This window comes from Pristiophorus japonicus, chromosome 1 (genome assembly GCF_044704955.1).
Source record: "Pristiophorus japonicus isolate sPriJap1 chromosome 1, sPriJap1.hap1, whole genome shotgun sequence".
NCBI lineage: Eukaryota > Metazoa > Chordata > Chondrichthyes > Pristiophoridae > Pristiophorus > Pristiophorus japonicus.
Genome location: NC_091977.1, coordinates 101,259,507 through 101,278,225, shown reverse-complemented (window position 1 = coordinate 101,278,225; position 18,719 = coordinate 101,259,507). Strand labels below are relative to the sequence as shown.

General features: G+C 44.7%; 1 protein-coding gene across 5 annotated transcripts in view; it reads left to right on the top strand.

Moving 5' to 3' along the window:
* The window catches only part of ercc6l2 (excision repair cross-complementation group 6-like 2), a 171,352-nt gene extending 160,149 nt beyond the window's left edge, over nt 1-11,203 (top strand). For all 5 annotated transcript variants that reach the window (XM_070881961.1, XM_070881973.1, XM_070881966.1 and 2 more), the window contains 2 exons: nt 3,900-4,084; nt 9,573-11,203. In XM_070881961.1, the coding sequence (XP_070738062.1) occupies nt 3,900-4,084; nt 9,573-10,632 (1,245 nt within the window). In that variant the 3' untranslated portion in view covers nt 10,633-11,203. The remainder of the gene's footprint in view (nt 1-3,899; nt 4,085-9,572) is intronic.
* The last annotated feature ends 7,516 nt before the right edge of the window (nt 11,204-18,719 follow it).

Below are 18,719 nucleotides of genomic sequence, written 5' to 3'. Positions count from 1 at the left end.
CCAGGTGTCGGTGGGGATGACATTTTTTCAAGGAGGTTTTGAGGGTGTATTGAAGCGTTTCCTCTGCCCACCTGGGGCTCGCTTGTCTTGTCGGAGTTCCGAGTAGAGCTTGTTTTAGGAGTCTCGTGTCAGGCATGCGAGTGATATGGCCCGTACAGCGGAGCTCATCAAGCGTGGTCAGTGCTTCGATGCTGGGGATATTGACCTGAGCGAGGACATTGACATTGGTGAACCTATCCTGCCAATGGACTTTCAGGATCTTGCAAAGACAGTATTGGTGGTACTTCTCCAGTGTTTTAAGGTGCCTGCTGTAAATGGTCCATGTCTTTGAGCCATATAGGAGGCAGGTATCTCCACTGCTCTGTAGACTATGAGCTTGCCAGGTTTGAGGTCCTGGTCTTCAAACACTCTCTTCCTTGGGCGACCAAAGGCTGCACTGGCACATTGAAGGCAATGTTGGACCTCGTCATCGATGTCTGCCCTTGTTGACAGTAGGCTCCCGAGGTATGGAAAATGGTCCACGTTGTCCAAGGCCTTGTCGTGGATTTTGATAACCGGGGGGTAGTGTTGTGTGGCGGGGGCAGGTTGGTAGAGGACCTTTGTCTTACGGATGTTTAGTGTAAGGCCCATGCTCTCGTACGCCTCGATGAAGGTGTTATCGATGGCTTGGAGTTCGACCTCCGAGTGTGTGCAGGCGCAGGCTTCGTCTGCATACTGTAGTTCGATGACGGAGGATGGGATGACCCTGGATCTGACCTGGAGGCGGCAGAGGTTGAACAGATTCCCGTTTGTCTTGTAATTTAGCTCCACTCCAGCGGGGAGCTTACTGAGGGTGAGGTGGAGCATTGCAGCAAGGAAGATCGAGAAGAGCGTTGGTGCGATGACGCAGCCCTGCTTGACCCTGATCTGAATGTGGATTGGGTCGGTGGTGTATCCGTTGGTCAGGATCACGGCTTGCATGTCATCGTGGAGCAGGCGGAGAATGGTGACAAACTTTTGAGGGCAGCCGAATCTGAGGAGGACGCTCCATAATCCCTATATTTTCCTTGCATGAAATGGAAATAATGGGGGTCACCAACTCAATAGGTTAAGCACCAGAATAGGCCTTTTACGGATCTCAGCAGGATTCCATATTAACTTTATTCCCAACTAGCGCAGTTTTCCTGAAACACCAGGATCAAATGTACTTCTCTTTCTTCCTCTTCTTACACTGAATGGCATTGTTGGGTTGGTTATGAATTCTGCAGGGCCATGTTAGTTTCTGAATCTTTTTTATTCCCTCTCTTGATGGTTTACTCTAATGAACTAACTTGTCAAGCTTTTCAATACTGAAGGAAGATTTTAGCCTCCAAAATAAATAAAAAACGAATGCTCTTTTATTTCTGAGAGGCTGCAAACGAAGAAATGTAACCTGATAGCAGCAATGATGTAGAACTGATCCAGTCTCCGCGTCCTCCCAACTCATGATATTCCAAATTATATGGATGGAAAGAACACATATGAGTACACAAACTCAATAATATGGCTCACTTCCCTCTTAACTGGCAATTGTGCCAATATCAATATCCATAACTAACTTTATTGACAGGATCCATCTACGACTGCCAGCAGCATGGATTGGAATAGTTAGTGATCGGGGACATGCGCTAAAACCAATTTTTGATATTGCTGCCACTTCTTTCCCAGTTACCAATTACACCAACATTACAGATTTAGGGGAAGATTTTTAACGGATATTGGCAAACAGGGCTGCCATTGTATCAGCCAGTGGGTGATCCTCATATTGACAGGCCATTTCTAACAGTGAATGTGTTTGGCAGAGTTAAAGGGCTGGATATTAACTCCCGAGTTGCGGTGAAAGCGGGGTGGGGCTAATTTGAAGTCGGGAAGCCCGGAAGAACGGGTTTCCCTCAGATCCTGCTGAACGACAAGACCTGATTACCATTTTTTGTCTCCGTTTCCCAGCTGCAGCCAGCCATTTTGGGAGGCTGGGTGGCTGTTGGGCGAGAGGCCGCAGCAGGGGAGCAGAAAGGAGGGGAGACCGGGTGGATGGAGGAAGAAGATCAGAGTCCGGAACCAGTGAAGATCGGGGAGGCTGGAGCACAGGGAGGAATATCGGGGTCCGGAGCCAGGCAAAATCGGAGGCTAGAGCAGGGCGTGATCAGAATCCGGAGGAGCCCAGGGTCGGGGAACATCAGAGGTCACAAAAAACATCAGAAGCAAGATCAGAAGCCAGAACAGGGGTTGAGATCATAAGGGTCAGGGGGGTAAATTGGAAGGGTCGGGGGGGAGTGCTGTCGAGGGGGGAGAGATCGGAAGGGTCAGGGGTTGAGATTGGAAGGGTCGGCAGGGTAGATCAGAAGGGTCGGAGGGGGAGATCAGAAGGGTCAGGTGGTAGGAAGGGTCGAGGGGGTTAGATCGGAAGGGTCGTGGGTGGGAGGGGGAGATCGGAAGGGTCGGGAGGGGGGAGATCAGAAGGGTCAGGGGTTGAAATCGGGTGGGTCAGGAGATAGATTGGAAGGGTCCGGGGGAGAGAGGGGGTGGGGTGGGGGAGATCGGGGGGAGGGATTGGACGGATCAGGGTGGAGATGGAAGGGTCGGGGTAAGATTGCCAAGGTCAGTGAGGGGGTGATTGGAAGGGTCGGGGTTGGGTGTCCGATTGCGGGGGTTGGTGAAACAGGTAAGTTGGATCCAGCAGGTAAGTGGAAAGTCACTTACCTCCTGGATACAGCAGTCCTCACTTCCATTTAGCCGCCAGTTTCCCACGGCCCGGAAAACTCGTCCGGCCAGGGCTAAATTTAAAATTTAACTTGCGAGTGGGTTTATTTAGAAATACTGGTTGAGAGATAATATTGGCCAGGGCACTAGGGAAACCGTCTCTGCTCTTTTTCGAATAGTGCCATGAGATTCTTTACATCCACCTGAGAATGCAGTCAGGACCTTGTTTTAAAGTCTCATCTACCGAACTGTTTGCTATCGAGTTGTATCGAAAGGTAAGTACCATGTGGTAGTTCACATTTATTTTAAGATGGCCGTACAAGCCAACGGTTGGGGTACTTATCTAGTCAGCACTTACGCAAATAACCAAATTAAAACCACCATGTTCCAAGATAGTAAGAATGAGGGTACATCGCTCAAGGCATTGAGCCAGTTATCCTGCATGTTTTAATCACTCGTTCAGTAATTCAATCCAAAATAAATGGCAGAAAATCCTAAACAAAACAATGTATTTGATACAACTGCAACTAGATTATGTAAAACGCAGTCTCCTAATTGAAATGCAGCAGTGGATTGACTTGTGTCCAGCGTCCTTCATGGTAAACGAGCCAAAGGAGGACAGCGGAAACGTTATAAGGACACCCTAAAAGCCTCCCTGGTAAAGTGCGACATCACTACTGACACCTGGGAGACCCTGGCCGAAGACCACCCGAGGTGGAGAAAGTACATCCGGGAGGGTGTTGAGCTCTTCGAGTCTCAACGCAAAGAGCATGAAGAGGCCAAACGCAGGCAGCGGAAGGAGCGCGCAGCAAGCCAGCCCCACCGACCCCTTCCCTCGACGAATGTCTATCCCACCTGTAACAGGGTCTGTGGCTCTCGTATCGGACTGCTCAGCCATCAAAGAACTCATTTTGGGAGTGGAAGCAAGTCCTCCTCGATTCCGAGGGACTGCCTATGATATGATATATGATAGCGTCCACTAATTGGGTAACATTTTATTTCTGATTTTTACACAAGATGTTTTGCTTGACTTAGGAATTCTAAACAATGTGAGGTAAGTGGCAAGAGATTTGGGAAATTCTGTGCTTGGATCAACTACTTGTTTATCTGGAGTTGGCAGCACATTGAATCCTGTGTAAGACCATATTCTCGAAAGTATTTTGCTTCTGTTTTTATTTTAGATGCTTCAAGAAGCTGATGATATGCTTGGTTCCCCTCAAAAATCCTTCCACCAACGCCAAACAAATGAAAGTCAAAAGTTAGCCCCCCTCTCACTTGTGCATCCTGTCACACAGACGGAGCGGAAGATCCATCGAGCAGGTGGCACCACCTTTTTGATTGGACAAACACCCAAAGGCATCTGTAGGTGAGTGAACCAGAAGGCAGAGGTCAAAAACGCTCTGCTTCCTTTCTGTTAAAGTAGCTGTACTAATTATCTCTTTTCTTGGTTATAAGATACTTTACCTGAAGGTGACACTCCAGGTGCTTCTTTTTCTTTTGTACGTGCGAGAGTCCAAAAAGAAATTGGACACTCTGTTATGTGATCTTGTGAGCCCAGACCATCCTGAATAAGTGTACTGACCTAATGTATTTTGCCAAATGATGGGACAGCTGCAGAATACACGTACAGGAAATGCTTAACCTATTCTTCCACTGACCATTTGTTTCCATTCAGGTTGGTAAAGCCTTTTCTCACAGTGGTAGAGCTAGCAGAGTGCAGAGCCTATCAAAGGTAGTCGCACCTGCAGAGCTTGGCAAGGAATGCAGACTGAGCAGCAGTGGTTCATTTTGGGAAACAGACCAGTACTTTTCCAGAAGCCATTGTGTTTCCTCTCATTTCTGATTCCATTGTTGCATCACGTTCTCTGTGAATCTGATCTTTGTACAGGATTTGGTGCTCCTTTTTCCCCCTCTCACTCTCTAGATTACTGATTCAAGAAGCCTTGTTTTGACAGCCATCACTATAATACAATAATTGAGCAATAATGAATAGGAAAGCATGAATTGATTATATGGTAAATAACAATTGAGCCTTTATTTGTAATCATGGGTGAGCCGAAAGGCCACATATGTGTTCTGGTCAGTTTTTTGTTTGTGTTCAGCTGTTCAGTGGTGCTGTGCTGAATAATGCACACAGCCCACACAGGTTCTGAAGGCTGGGATGCAGATACAGCAGTCTCTGCTCGAGACATGGTAGTGCAGCTGTGCAAGCATTCTCGGCAAACACTTTTTTTTTCGCCCACCATCACAGAAGTAGCTTGCAAATAGGATTAGCCATGGATCTGAAAATAATACCAACACGTTAGACTGGTAGTAAGTGACAGGAAACTTCTTTTTATTGATGTGGTTCTGTTACTAATCTGAGAGATACATTGTGAAAATTAATTTTGAATTGGGTTTGTGATAGAGGAATTTTTAGACTTCCTACGTCAATGCTAACTGTCTGAGTGACAGCTGAGCCAGCGGAAGCCGGGTGAGGGAAGGGAGAGAGAGAGAGAAAAAGGAGGTGTCAGTAGAAGTCCAGCATTTTGTTATCACTCTATGCTAACTGGTAATAGGACGTCCTGCATCGCAATTAGACAAATATAATCACTTGTTTAGAAACACCGTTGTGGTCCATGCCACCATGGAGTTTTAGTTTAAATCAGCGGGAGAACAGAAAATACAAAGAATTCACAGAATAGAAACAGGCCGTTCAACCCAACTGCTCTATGCCAGTGTTTATGCTCCACACAAGCCTCCGCCTACCCTACTTCATCTCAGCCTTTCAGCATAACCTTCAATTCCTTTCTCGCTCATGTATTTAGCTAACATATTCACGGTCTTGCCTAAAGCAAAACCTCAATGAGTCTTGAAGAGGCGTCTGCTAATGTCCTGTACATACATTCTGTATATGTAATGTATAGAACCGTGGCTAGTTGGGAGTAAGCAATAAGATGGAAATTTAATAAAAGAGGATTCCAATGGGATTATAAACCACGAGCTTGAATCTCGAATGGCTTCAAATTTGTTCCTTCAACAAGATGTAAAATACAGCTTTCTTGCTCAGCAATACATGTGTGTTGTGACCTGTATACTACATGCTTAGAAGTTGCTTTGAAATGAAGATTGAACTGAGAGAGGCTATTATCACCTCCTGGCTCCTAAATAATGCCAAATTATTTACAGGGAGAAAATGGAAATTATTATTTTACATGTGGAAAGTAAAGTGATAGAAATATTAGGATCATATAAGAACATAAAAAATAGGAGCAGGAATAGGCCATTTGACCATTCGAGCCTGCTCTGCCATTTAATAAGATCATGGCTGATCTGATCATGGACTCAGCTCCACTTCCCTGCCCGCTCCCCATAACCCTTTATTCCCTTATTGCTCAAAAATCTGTCTATCTCCACCTTAAATATATTCAATGACCCAGCCTCCACAGCTCTCTGAGGCAGAGAGTTCCATAGATTTACAACCCTCTGAGAGAAGAAATTCCTCCTCATCTCAGTTTTAAATGGGCGCCCTTATTCTGACACTATGTCCCCTCGTTTTCGTTTTCCCTATGAGTGGAAATTTCCTCTCTGCATCCACCTTGTCGAATCCCCTCATTATCTTACATGTTTCGATAAGATAACCTATCATTCTTCTGAACTCTAATGTGTATAGAGGCCCAACCTACTCAACCTATCTTCATAAGTCAACTCCCTCATCTGCGGAATCAACCTAGTAAACCTTCTCTGAACAGCCTCCAATACAAATATATCCTTAAATACGGAGACCAAAACGGTACGCAGTATTCCAGGTGTGGCCTCACCAATACCCTGTACAGTTGTAGCAGGATTTCCCTACTTTTATACTCTATCCCCCTTGCAATAAAGGCCAACATTCCATTTGCCTTCCTGATTACTTGCTGTACCTGCATACTAACTTTTTGTGTTTCACGCACAAGGACCCCCAGGTCCATCTGTACTGCAGCACTTTGCAATTTTTCTCCATTTAAATTATAATTTGCTTTTCTACTTTTTCTGCCAAAGTGAATAACCTCACATTTTCCCACATTATACTCCATCTGCCAAATGTTTGTCCACTCACTTAGCCTGTCTATAACCCTTTGCAGATTTTTTTGTGGTCTCCTCACAATTTGCTTTCCCTCCCATCTTTGTATCATCAGCAAACTTGGTTACATTACACTCGGTCCCTTCATCCAAGTCATTAATATAGATTGTAAACAGTTGAGGACCCAGCACCGATCCCTGCGGCATCCCACCAGTCACTGTTTGCCAACCTGAAAATTACCCATTTATCCCGACTCTCTGTTTTCTGTTAGTTAGCCAATCCTCTATCCATGCTAATATATTACCCCCATCCCCATGAACTTTTATCTTGTGCAGTAACCTTTTATATGACACCTTATCGAATGCCTTCTGGAAATCCAAATACACTACATCCACTGGTTCCCCCTTATCCACCCTGCTCGTTACATCCTCCAGCAAATTTGTCAAACATGATTTCCCTTTCATAAAACTATGCTGACTCTGCTTGATTGAATTATGCTTTTCCAAATGTCCCGCTATTGCTTCTTTAATAATGGACTCCAGGATTTTCCTAACGACAGATGTTAGGCTAACTGGTCTATAGTTTCCTGCTTTTTGTCTGCCTCCTTTTTCAAATAGGGGTGTTACATTTGCGGTTTTCCAATCCGCTGGGACCTCACCAGAATCCAGGGAATTTTGGTAGATTACAACCAATGCATCCACTATCTCTGTAGCAATTTCTTTTAGGACCCTTGGATACAAGCCATCAGGTCCAGGGGGCTTGTCCGCCTTTAGTCCCATTATTTTACTGAATACTACTTCTTTAGTGATAGCGATTGTATTAAGTTCCTCCCTCCATATAGCACCGTGATTATCTGCTATTGGGATTTTTTAGTGTCTTCTACTGTGAAGACCGATACAAAATATTTGTTCAACATCTCTGCCATTTCCCTGTTCTCCATTATTAATTCCCCAGTCTCATCCTCTCGGGACCAACATTTACTTTAGCCACTCTTTTCCTTTTTATGTACCTGTAGAAAGTCTTACTATCTGCTTTTATATTTTGTGCTAGTTTACTTTCATAATCTGTCTTCCCCCTCTATCATTTTTTATGTCGTTCTTTGCTGGCTTTTAAAAGCTTTCCAATCCTCTGGCCTCCCACTAGTCTTGGCCACATTGTATGCCCCTATATTTAATATGATACCATCCCTTATCGCCTTAGTTAGCTATGGATGGTTATCCCTTCTTTTACAGTCTTTCCTTCTCATTGGGATATATTTTTGTTGCGAGATATGAAATATCTCCTTAAATGACTGCCACTGCTCATCAACCGTCCCATACTTTAATCTCAGCATGGAGGCCCCGACCTGCGAGGGAACATTAGCGGCAGGTTGGGGCCATAAAAGGAGCAGCGAGCTGTGGCCATGGGCAGCGTGGAGGCAGACCACTTCAAGGTACAGCGTGAACTGGTGCAGGAGGGTGACGGCTGTGAAGAGTGACGTCATCAAGGTCCAGGTCGGTGATTGGAGCGTGGGCAAATACAACAGGAGCGGTTGGTCAGGGCAAAGGAGTGGCGAGTGATTGTAGAGGGAGGTGATCTGGGCCCAGGGGAGGTGTGAGTTCGGGGCCAGGGGCCAGCCCACACTGCGATACATGTGCGCACTAGATCCATGCAGCAGAGCTGGTCTCCAGTCGTCTTGGGTAATCCTTGCCACTGGACCAAGACCTAGCTCTGTCAGGCCCATGTGGTGGCTGGTGTGCAACGGCCACCACATATTAAAAAATTCACACGCAGGCATCTTCCACCCTTCAGCAAGTAGTTCGGGTCTTTCATTGAAACACCTGTGAACTCATCCTTTTTTTTGGCATGGAAGCAAGTCATCCTCGTTTCGAGGGACCGCCTATGATGATGACTTTAATCTATTTTCCCAGTACACTTTAGCTAACTCTGTCCTCATACTTTTGTAGTCTCCTTTATTTAAGCTTAAGACACCGGTTTCTCACCCTCCAACTGAATTTGAAATTCAACCATGTTATGTTCACTCATTCCTAGAGGATCCTTTACTAGGAGATTGTTTATTAATTCTGCCTCATTACACAGTACCAGATCTAAGATAGCTTGCTCCCTGGTTGGTTCCGCAACGTACTGTTCAAGGAAACTATCCAGGGATATACTTTGTGCAGGAGGTGAAAGGGTAAGGAATTGAAAAATATCACATAATCTCAATGATCTTCCATTTATGTAACGCCTTATCCCCCATCCACATCTTCACGTCGCCAACAAAAAAACTTTGCGAAACATCTCACCTGGTAGGATAAATCTTTCTTTCAATCAGTTCCAAATAGCTTGTTGGAAACACAACATATCAGGTTAGGAAGACACTGAAGTAACATTCAACTAGTGCCTGACCCAGTTTGGTCAGCAATTACTTTCACTGATGCAACAAGAATCAATGTACTTTTTAATTCCCAGGTTCTAACACAAAGCAGCCGATCACTTTCTAATTTACACCAGGCAAACATTCAGCAGTACTCGGCCAGTACTTGATTAGAAAATGGCTTGTGTCTTTGGATCAGCATCCATAAATGAAAAGAATTATGTTGATGGAGGCAATTGCTGATTAAGCCATTGGCTGACATCAACTGAATGGTTCTACAGAGTCTTACCAGCTTCTAATGCCACGCCTTTGTTGGGGGGAGGGGAAGCGAGCAGAAAATAGGTGCAGTGACTTAGGCAGTATTTAAGAGATTTTAAAGAAATAGCATCTTCCCGCTATAATGCTTTCCTTTAAATACTGAATTGTTTACCTAATAGTTTGTTTTTTCTGTTACAGAAAACAATTCTCTGAAATGGCTGAGTACTTCAACATGCCCTCTGTGGAAAATTTGGCAGAGCATGTTTTAAGCAGCACCTCGCAGCACCGGCTGACAATGCTGAGGGACTTTTACACAGCCCAGTATCCAGAGCTGAAAGACATCTTGCCAGTCAGGCCCCCAGAATCTGAACTTGAGAGTGATGTCTCAGTGAAAAGGTCAAGGATCTGTATAGCCACAGACCATTCTGACAGTAAGAATAAAAAATCAATCAATTCTTCTTTGATTCGGGGTGTATCAGGTGGCAGAACAAAAAGTTTTAGGAAAAAACATCTAAAGGAACCAGCTGTGTGTTTTGAAACACAAAATGAAGTTAGTTCAGAAAAACATGACTGTAGGTCAAGACTGCCTCATATAAAAATTAATAAAGTGATGGCAGACAAATCCTTTTCTAGTGATTTTGCTGAAGGTGTTGACAGTAGAATCTGTATGGATTATTCAAATTCTTCAACTACTGCGCACTCAAAGAGTCAACCAGACAGGAGTGAGACAAGCTTCAGAAAGACTGTGAAACTTCAGCAACACCATGAAGAGATAGGGCCACCAGCAGAAGGGTCAAAGTGCAAGTCAGATAACAGCCAAGAAATATCACAATCCAAAACTGCCTCAATTGCAGAGCTGCTTGGTGACACCTCAATACTGGATACATTGTTTGACAGAAAGAAAAACCTTACTGCACGGCCAAAAAAGGCTTCTGGGGATGTGCCAAAAAGAAAAAGCAAGCCTAAAGATTTCTGGGATTTTCTCAATAAAGGTAACGATGAATATATGAGTACACTAACAGATTTATCTATGATAGAGAGGTTATGTGAAAGTGCACCTGTAAAATCAAAGAAAAGTGGAGAAGAATGGGATGACTCCCTTTGGAAAAAGAATGAGAAGTTTTTGTGGAAAAAAAGTGATCCACAGAATGACTCCAGCGCCTCAACATCTGGCACATCTTTGGCAGGTTGTCAGTTGTGGAAGCGGAACTCTCAAACACTGGATGGCAAACCGTGGCAGAATCCTGCAAATGAATAATAGTTTAACTGATCTAGCTACAATCATTGTAAAAAGAATCTTACACAAAAATGTGTTTCTGCTTGTTTTTCACAGCTAAGATATTTGTATTTCAAAAGACTGCAGCAGTAATGGGTTACGGTAAGGAGGTTCGATAACATGCTGTTGTAAGCTGCCCATTTTGGACATATTTGCAGTTAATACTTTGTTTTATATTAGTTGACTTATCGCTCTCAGGGTCTAACTATTTTTTATCATATTGCATTTTTAGTAAATGGATGCGCAGCCTTAATTTTATAGAGTGATCATGTCCTTTTCATTGTATTTATTTTAGTATATATGGAATGTCACTTGCTGTTTTGCAGCATTGGTTGCTCTTGTTTGTGAATTTGTCTAAAACAATAGAACTGTCAGTGTGAGAGAGCACGGCATCCAACTGTCTTGCACCTTTACAGTTTGTACCATTCCTTTTTCCTTGGTTACAGTATTACACTTTCTGGTGCAGGGCACCTTTTAATGAATACACATGAATGTAGCTGAAAATCCATTCACATGCATGAACTCTAAAACAATAAACTCCTTTTCTGTGCAAGTGTCAAAGATTGATTTCTCAAAAGTTATGATATACTTGTTTAGAGATATTAGGAACATAGGAAGAAGAATAGGCCATTTAGCCCCTCAAGGCTGAATTAGATTATGGCTGATCTGGAGCTTAGCTCCATTTCCCCAAGACTTGACCATTTCAATTGACCCAGCATCCACAGCATCTGGGGGGGAGAGTTCCAGATTTCCGCTCCCCTTTGTGTGATCAAATGCTTTCATACCTAGCTCTAATTTTAACATTATGTCGCCTTATTCTGGATTTCTCCACCAGAGGAAATAGTTTCTCTATATCTAACGTATCAAATCCCTTTATCATTTTAAAGACCTCGATTAGATTACCCCACAATCTTCGAAAATTAAAGGAATACAATCTCTCCTCATAATGTAACCCTTTAAGTCCTGATATTCTGATGAATCTGCACTGTACCCCCTCCAAAGCTAATATATCTTTCCTGCGTCTCGGTGTTCAAAACCGAACATAGTTACTCCAGATGAGTTCTGACCAAGGCTCTGTACAAGGGAAGCATCACTTCCTCACTTTTGTATGTCAACCCTCCTGAGATAAAGGCCAACATTTCATTAGCCTTTTTGATTACTTTTTGTACTTGTGCATTCTCTTTTGATGATACACAAAGATACACTACTTTTTTCTGGCAAGTTTTAACTTCCTATATTCAAATTATTTTTTAAAAATCTTAACCTATTAGGTGATGTCCCATGGCATTGCTCACAGACAAAAACATTTTTGAGTATATTTTACTATATTATATGTACTGTAATATAGGTACACGTTCGAAATCCGGCAACCTCGGGACCGAGACCGTGCCGGTTTTCGGATTTTGACGGATTTCAGACTTCGCTGTTAGTGCTCCTCGACGATCCTCCGCTTCTCTCCGCCCACCGATCCCCTCCACTCCTCGCCACCCACAGCTTCTCGTGGCTCACCGGCACTGCGTTTTTTACTGGTTTTTACCGGTTTCCTCGTCCCTCGCCACCCGATGTCACCATCTTGGCCGCCTCAAAAATGTCTGCTTTTCGGACAATTCCGGTTTTCGGACAGCAGGGTTCGGGATGTTATACCTGTATATTATTTATATTGTATTTGATATATTTCCTGATATTTCAGCTTCTTGAAATGTTTTTCCATGGTAAAGATGCTATATAAAATGCCAGTTGTTAGCTTATTGGTCAGCTGCCGGTACTACATATCGCTATTAATTTACAATATACGGGAAGAACACATGTTGTAGGACCCCTTCCTGAAATCAGGTTACCCTGCAGGCGCCAGCTAAATTTCGGATGAGCCTTGGGCACACACTGGAAGCGCACAATCAGTTATGCGCCCAAAATGGGCCATAACAAATTTCTACCCCTTTTGAAAGAGTGCCTTGGGATATCCACCTGAACAGGTAGATGGGGCCTCAGTTTCAAAATCTACTCTAAAAGGCAGCACTTCTGACAATGCAGCACTTTTTCAGTAAATAACAGGTATCAGCCTACTCAATCCTGGAATGAGGTTTGAACCCACTACCTTCTGAGGTGAGGGTATTATCACTTGTTTGATATATGAATAACACAGTGGAACGTCCTGGTGATGTTCCCTGTTCTAGTCTGGCAGGAGCTTGAGGCGTAATGATTGAGGCCAAGGACACTCGAACAACCATTAGCATTGCTGTCCCTATGTTCAAGGTTGGTTGCAGGCCTCCTAGAAGCAGTTTTGAAATTGCGTCCATCAACCATTGACAGCTAGCTGTGTCTCACTTGGTGGGTGGCATTAGGACGTGCACACCATTTTAACTGGGCTGTCTTAAGATACAAACAGTCTCAAGCTCGCCAACATCAAGCTTGAGGCAGGAGGAGCCTGGCCGTAGGAGACCAGGAAAATTCCATTTTTTTTAAAGAGAGGAGGCCTCACAAGGATACCTTTGACATTCCCTGTCCTTACCACTGTGCTTACCACCCTCCCAAGGCTTGTGGACTATACCGAATCCCCACCTTCCTCAGTTACCTGGCCAAGGAACATTTACCATTTCTATGCCTGGTGGCATTCTGACCCGGGCGTTAAAATCCCTTGGGCCTCATGCTCGAATCGCAACTGCTTCAGTCCACGCAACCTCGATTTCTGCTCCAAGTTAAAATTGGGCCTTTGGTTTTCCATTATCTAGCACAGTTCACCTTCTCGCATCCATTGGTTCTAGAATGGACAGAGGCCAAGAATCCATCCTGCCTGCCATATTAGAAGCATTAATTTATCAGGAGGAATGATTCAACCTAATGGCTGTCGCACTGGAGGAAGAGAATCAGTGTAATTGTGTTCATCTGTTCTCGTCCCAAGACAGTGGCTGCTATATGGCTAGTGTAAGTCTCAGGTAAATGAAAATACTCCTTTGCTGTTCTTAATGGTTGTTCTTTTTTTTAAATAATTGAAATTGCCCCAGTTATGATTGTGATCCCCAGTTTTAAAAGGGATATTATTTCACACGCCAGCTTTATCAATATTGCCTTTAAACTTTTTTTTATATTTTAAAATTAAAGCACAGGTAAATCCAGGTTTTGCCACTGCTTACATAGTTATATATGAAAAATGTGCTGACAAAGTGAAATATTGCGCATGCCCACTTAGACTTGTTCCTGCATCCTTCAGCTCAAAAATGTTTTGACCAAAAAGTTGCTGCTCAGTACACCAGGGATAACTCCACTGCTCTTATTAGAAATAATACCATGGAATCTTTTACGTCCACCTGAGAGAGCAGACAGGGCCTCGGTTTAATGTCTCATCTGAAACGTGGCACCTCAGACAGTGCAGCAGTCCCTCAGCACTGCACTGAAATGTCAGCGTAGTTCCTGGAGTGGGACTTGAACCCACAACCTTCTGACTCAGAGGCGACTGTGCTATAACTGAACCACAGCTGACACGAATGAGATTAAAGGATTGAGAAATAGAGGTAGGACTGAAAGAGGGTGGATTAGAGTGGGTGAATTCAATGTCAAATCAGGGACCGAAAGAGAAATAAAAGGGGAGAATTTTAAATTTGAGGAGCGCATGGGTTTGGGTGCATGTGGGCAGTGAAAATGGAAAAAAGCAAGCGTGTTGGGAAGCCGGCTCCTAACCGCCAACTTCTACATTTAACTCAGAACATAAGAACATAAGAAATAGGAGCAGGAGTAGACCATTTGGCCCCTCAAGCCTGCTCTGCCATTTAATAAGATCATGGCTGATTTGATCATGGACTCAGCTCCACTTCCCTGCCCGCTCCCCTTAACCTTATTTCCTTATCGCTCAAAAATCTGTCTATCTCCGCCTTAAATATATTCAATGACCCAGCCTCTACAACTCTGGGGCAGAGAATTCCATAGATTTACAACCCTGAGAGAAGAAATTCCTCCTCATCTCAGTTTTAAATGGGAAGACACATATTCTGAGCCTATGTCCCTAGTTTTAGTTTCCCCTATGAGTGGAAATAACCTCTCAGCATCCACCTTGTCGAGCCTCCTCATTATCTTACATGTTTCGAGCGCATTAGGTTGGTTGCGTGCAACAGCCTCGGGAGTGGCGAGTTGCCTATTAACATATGGTAATCGGTCACTTGGAGTGATATTTCACACAATTTATTTTAATTGCACATAGATGTTTTCCAGGCTTCCGGGAATTTGCAAGTGAAGACCAGCTGAGAGCACAACAGCAATTGAGGGGACTGAATCAAACTCAAGGAAATACTGCAATAAATACTCAGTACTCACAGCTGCTGTATTACCTGCTAGTGGGAAAGGTTTTGTTCACAGTACTTTTGCTGCGAGTTTACTTTCTACACATTGGAGATTTTCTCCATCTTTCTTAACGTTTTTGGACCTGGAAACACACTTGAGGGGGTGCTGCTTGGAGACCAGGGATAGCCACTTCAAATTTGGCTATTAGTACCCGCCAGAAATACAACCAATGAAGCTCAACAATTAATACCATATGACCAGCAGATGTGTGATCAAACAAGCCACCAGTATGCTGAAGATGCGTTTCAGGTGCCTAGACAGATCTGTAGGCGGCCCTCTGTACACAACAGCAATAGTCTCCAGAATGGTTGTGTTTGCTGTACACTGCACCACATTGTGCAGTAAGGAGATTTGGACCTGCAGGAGGAACAAGGCTGTCATGTATGTACTTTTGGGATCACTAGCCACTAAATGGCATCACTGTTGGAGGCGTGCAACCCAAGTATAAAAGGCCAGCCATTTTGTATGTATGCACTTTGGGCCTTAATAAAGCAGAGCCAAGGTCAGACCTCTTGGAGTTAAACAGTACTCAGTCTAACAGTTACTGCAAACACAACATTTGGCGACGAGGCAACAAGAACCTATGCATGCAAAAATGAGCACAATTGGATTGTTGGAGCGATTCGTGGAAGGAGAAGTTTGGTCAGACTTTGTGAGCCAGTTGAGCCAGTTCTTCGTGACCAACAAAATAGAGGAGATCGGCGATGCAGATCGGCGCCGGACGGAGCTCCTCACGGTTTGCAGTCCAAAAATTTGTGGTCTGATAAAGAATCTACACCTGCCTGTGAGTCCAACAGAGAAGACGTATGAAGAATTGCGTACACTGGTACAGGACCACCTTAAGCCAGACAAAGGCATCATCATCTCGAGATACAGATTTTACACACACGTTCGCTCAGAGGGCCAGAATGCGGCAGAATTCGTTGCTGATCTGAGACGTCTAGCGGGACCGTGTAAGTTCGGGGCTGTGTTGGCAGACATGCTGCGGGACTTCTTTGTAATCGGCATCAACCACAAGGTGATCCTGTGTAAACTACTGGCAGTGGAGATGTTGGACTTGAACAGGGCCATCACGATCGCTCAGTCATGCATGACGATGGACATAAGTCTAAAGCACTTATGACCATAACTCGGCAAGTACTGTAAATATGATTGATTCGGCGTTCAGCAAAGCGGCACATGGCAGGGCCTACCCGACTGCGTACACAAAACCTGTGGCCGCCCAATGTCTGCCAGCAGGAATGCATCCGATTTTTCTGTGTTGGCGTTGTGGGGGAAATCACCGGCACCAGCAGTGCCGATTTAAACAATATAGTTGCAAAGACTGTCTGAGAGTGGGGCATCTCCAGCGCAAGTGTCTGCAGATGAGCAAGCATGCTGCGACACACCACGTGGAGGATGATAGTCAGACTAGCGCGGATCCGGATACGCAATCCAAGATACCAGAGGAGGAAGTGTATGGACTGTACTCGTTCCTAACTAAGAGCAAACTGATAATGATCAATGTGAAACTTAATGGGGTGCCTGTATCGATGGAACTGGACACGGGGGCGAGTCAATCGATAATGAGCCAGTGGGCATTCGATAAGCTGTGGGATACTAAGGCTGTGAGGCCCAGGCTGAGTCTAGTCAATGCCAAGTTGCACACGTACACCAAAGCACTCATCACGGTGATTGGCAGTGCCACAATTAAAGTGTCGTATGACGGTGCGGTTCACGATTTCCCGCTATGGATTGTCCCAGGTAATGGCCCAATGCTGTTTGGCAGAAACTGGACTGAAAAAATCAGATGCGATTGGAACAACATCAAGGCGTTGTCATTGGAGAAAGATACATGTGCCCAAGTACTGAGCAAGTTCCCCTCGCTGTTCGAACCAGGCATCAGCAACTTCACGGGAGCCAAGTTGCAGATCCATGTGGACTCGGATGCAATAAAGCTCGTCCATCATAAAGCTCGGGCAGTTCCGTATATGATGAGGGAGAAGGTCGAAATCGAACTGGACAGACTCGAGCGTGAAGGGATCATATCCCCGGTCAAATTTAATGAATGGGCTAGCACCATTGTTCCTGTGCTGAAAAGTGATGGCACAGTCAGAATCTGTGGAGACTACAAGGCTACGATCAACAGGGTTTCGAAACAGGATCAGTAACCGTTACCGAAGGCTGATGACTTGTTTGCAATGCTAGCTGGGGGGGAAGTCGTCCACCAAACTGGACTTGACGTCGGCCTACATGACACAGGCGCTGGTCGAGACATCGAAGAGACTTGCGTGCATTAACACGCATAAAGGACTGTTTATTTATCACAGGTGCCCTTTTGGAATTCGCTTGGCTGCAGCAATATTTCAGAGGAACATGGAGAGTCTACTGAAGTCCGTTCCCAGAACCGTCGTGTTCCAAGATGATATCCTGATCACAGGTCGTGACTCCAAGGAACATCTGAACAACCTGGAAGAGGTTCTACATTGTCTGGACAAAGTGGGACTCAGACTGAAATGTTCGGAGTGGGTCTTCATGGTACCAGAGGTCGAATTCTGGGGAGGAAAATTGCTGCTGATGGCATCAGGCCCACGGATGCGAAAACCAAGGCCATCAAGAATGCACACAAGCCGCAGAATGTGACAGAGCTGCGTTCGTTCCTGGGTCTACTCAACTACTTCGGTATATTCCTACTTAAACTGCACATGCTGCTAAGAAAAGGCGACAACTGGGTGTGGGGTGCATCTCAAGACAGAGCTTTTGAGAAAGCCACTAATCTGCTTTGCTCTAACAAGCTGCTGGTACATTATGGCCCATGTAAACGTTTAGTATTGGCCTATGATGCTTCGTCATATGGAATTGGTTGCGTAATCCAACAAGCTAATGAGTCAGGTAAACTTCAAGCAGTCACGTATGTTTCAAAAAGTTTGTGTAAAGCGGAAAGAGCCTATAGCATGGGAGAGAAAGAAGCACTAGCCTGTGTATGGGGTTAAAAGGATGCATCGGTATCTGTTTGGTCTTCGGTTTGAACTGGAGACAGATCACAAGCCGCTCATTTCACTGCTCTCTGAAAACAAAGGTATCAATACCAATGCTTCATCCCGCATCCAGAGGTGGGCGCTGACATTATCCGCTTATGATTGTGTCATTCGCCATAGACGTGGCACCGAGAATTGTGCCGATGCTTTGAGCCTTTCTGCCGTTGCCCACACCGGAGGTGGAAACGCCACAACCGGCGGACCTATTGTTAGTTATGGATGCTTTTGAGAGTGAAGGAACCCCTGTCACGGCTCAACAAATTAAGACCTGGACCAGCCAGGACCCGATTTTATCGGTGGTGAAGAGTTGCATCCTCAAAGGTAATTGGTCTGCCATAACCAAGCAAATGTGCGAGGAGACCAAACCTTACATTCGTCGCAAAGACGAACTGTCTATTCAGTCGTGTTGTTATGCCCAAGAAAGGGAGAGAGAAATTTGTATGTGAGCTACATAGCACACATGCTGGCACTGTAATGATGAAAGCCATCGCCAGGTCTCATGTATGGTGACCGGGAATTGACTGAGCTGGAATCATGTGTGCATCAGTGCAACACTTGCATACAGCTCAGCAAAGTGCCAGCGGAATCGCTGCTGAGTCTGTGGGCGTGGCCGTCCAAACCATGGTCCAGGATCCACATGGACTTTGCAGATCCCTTCCTGGGAAAGATGTTTTTAGTTGAGGTAGATGCATATTCGAAGTGGATAGAGTGTATAATCAT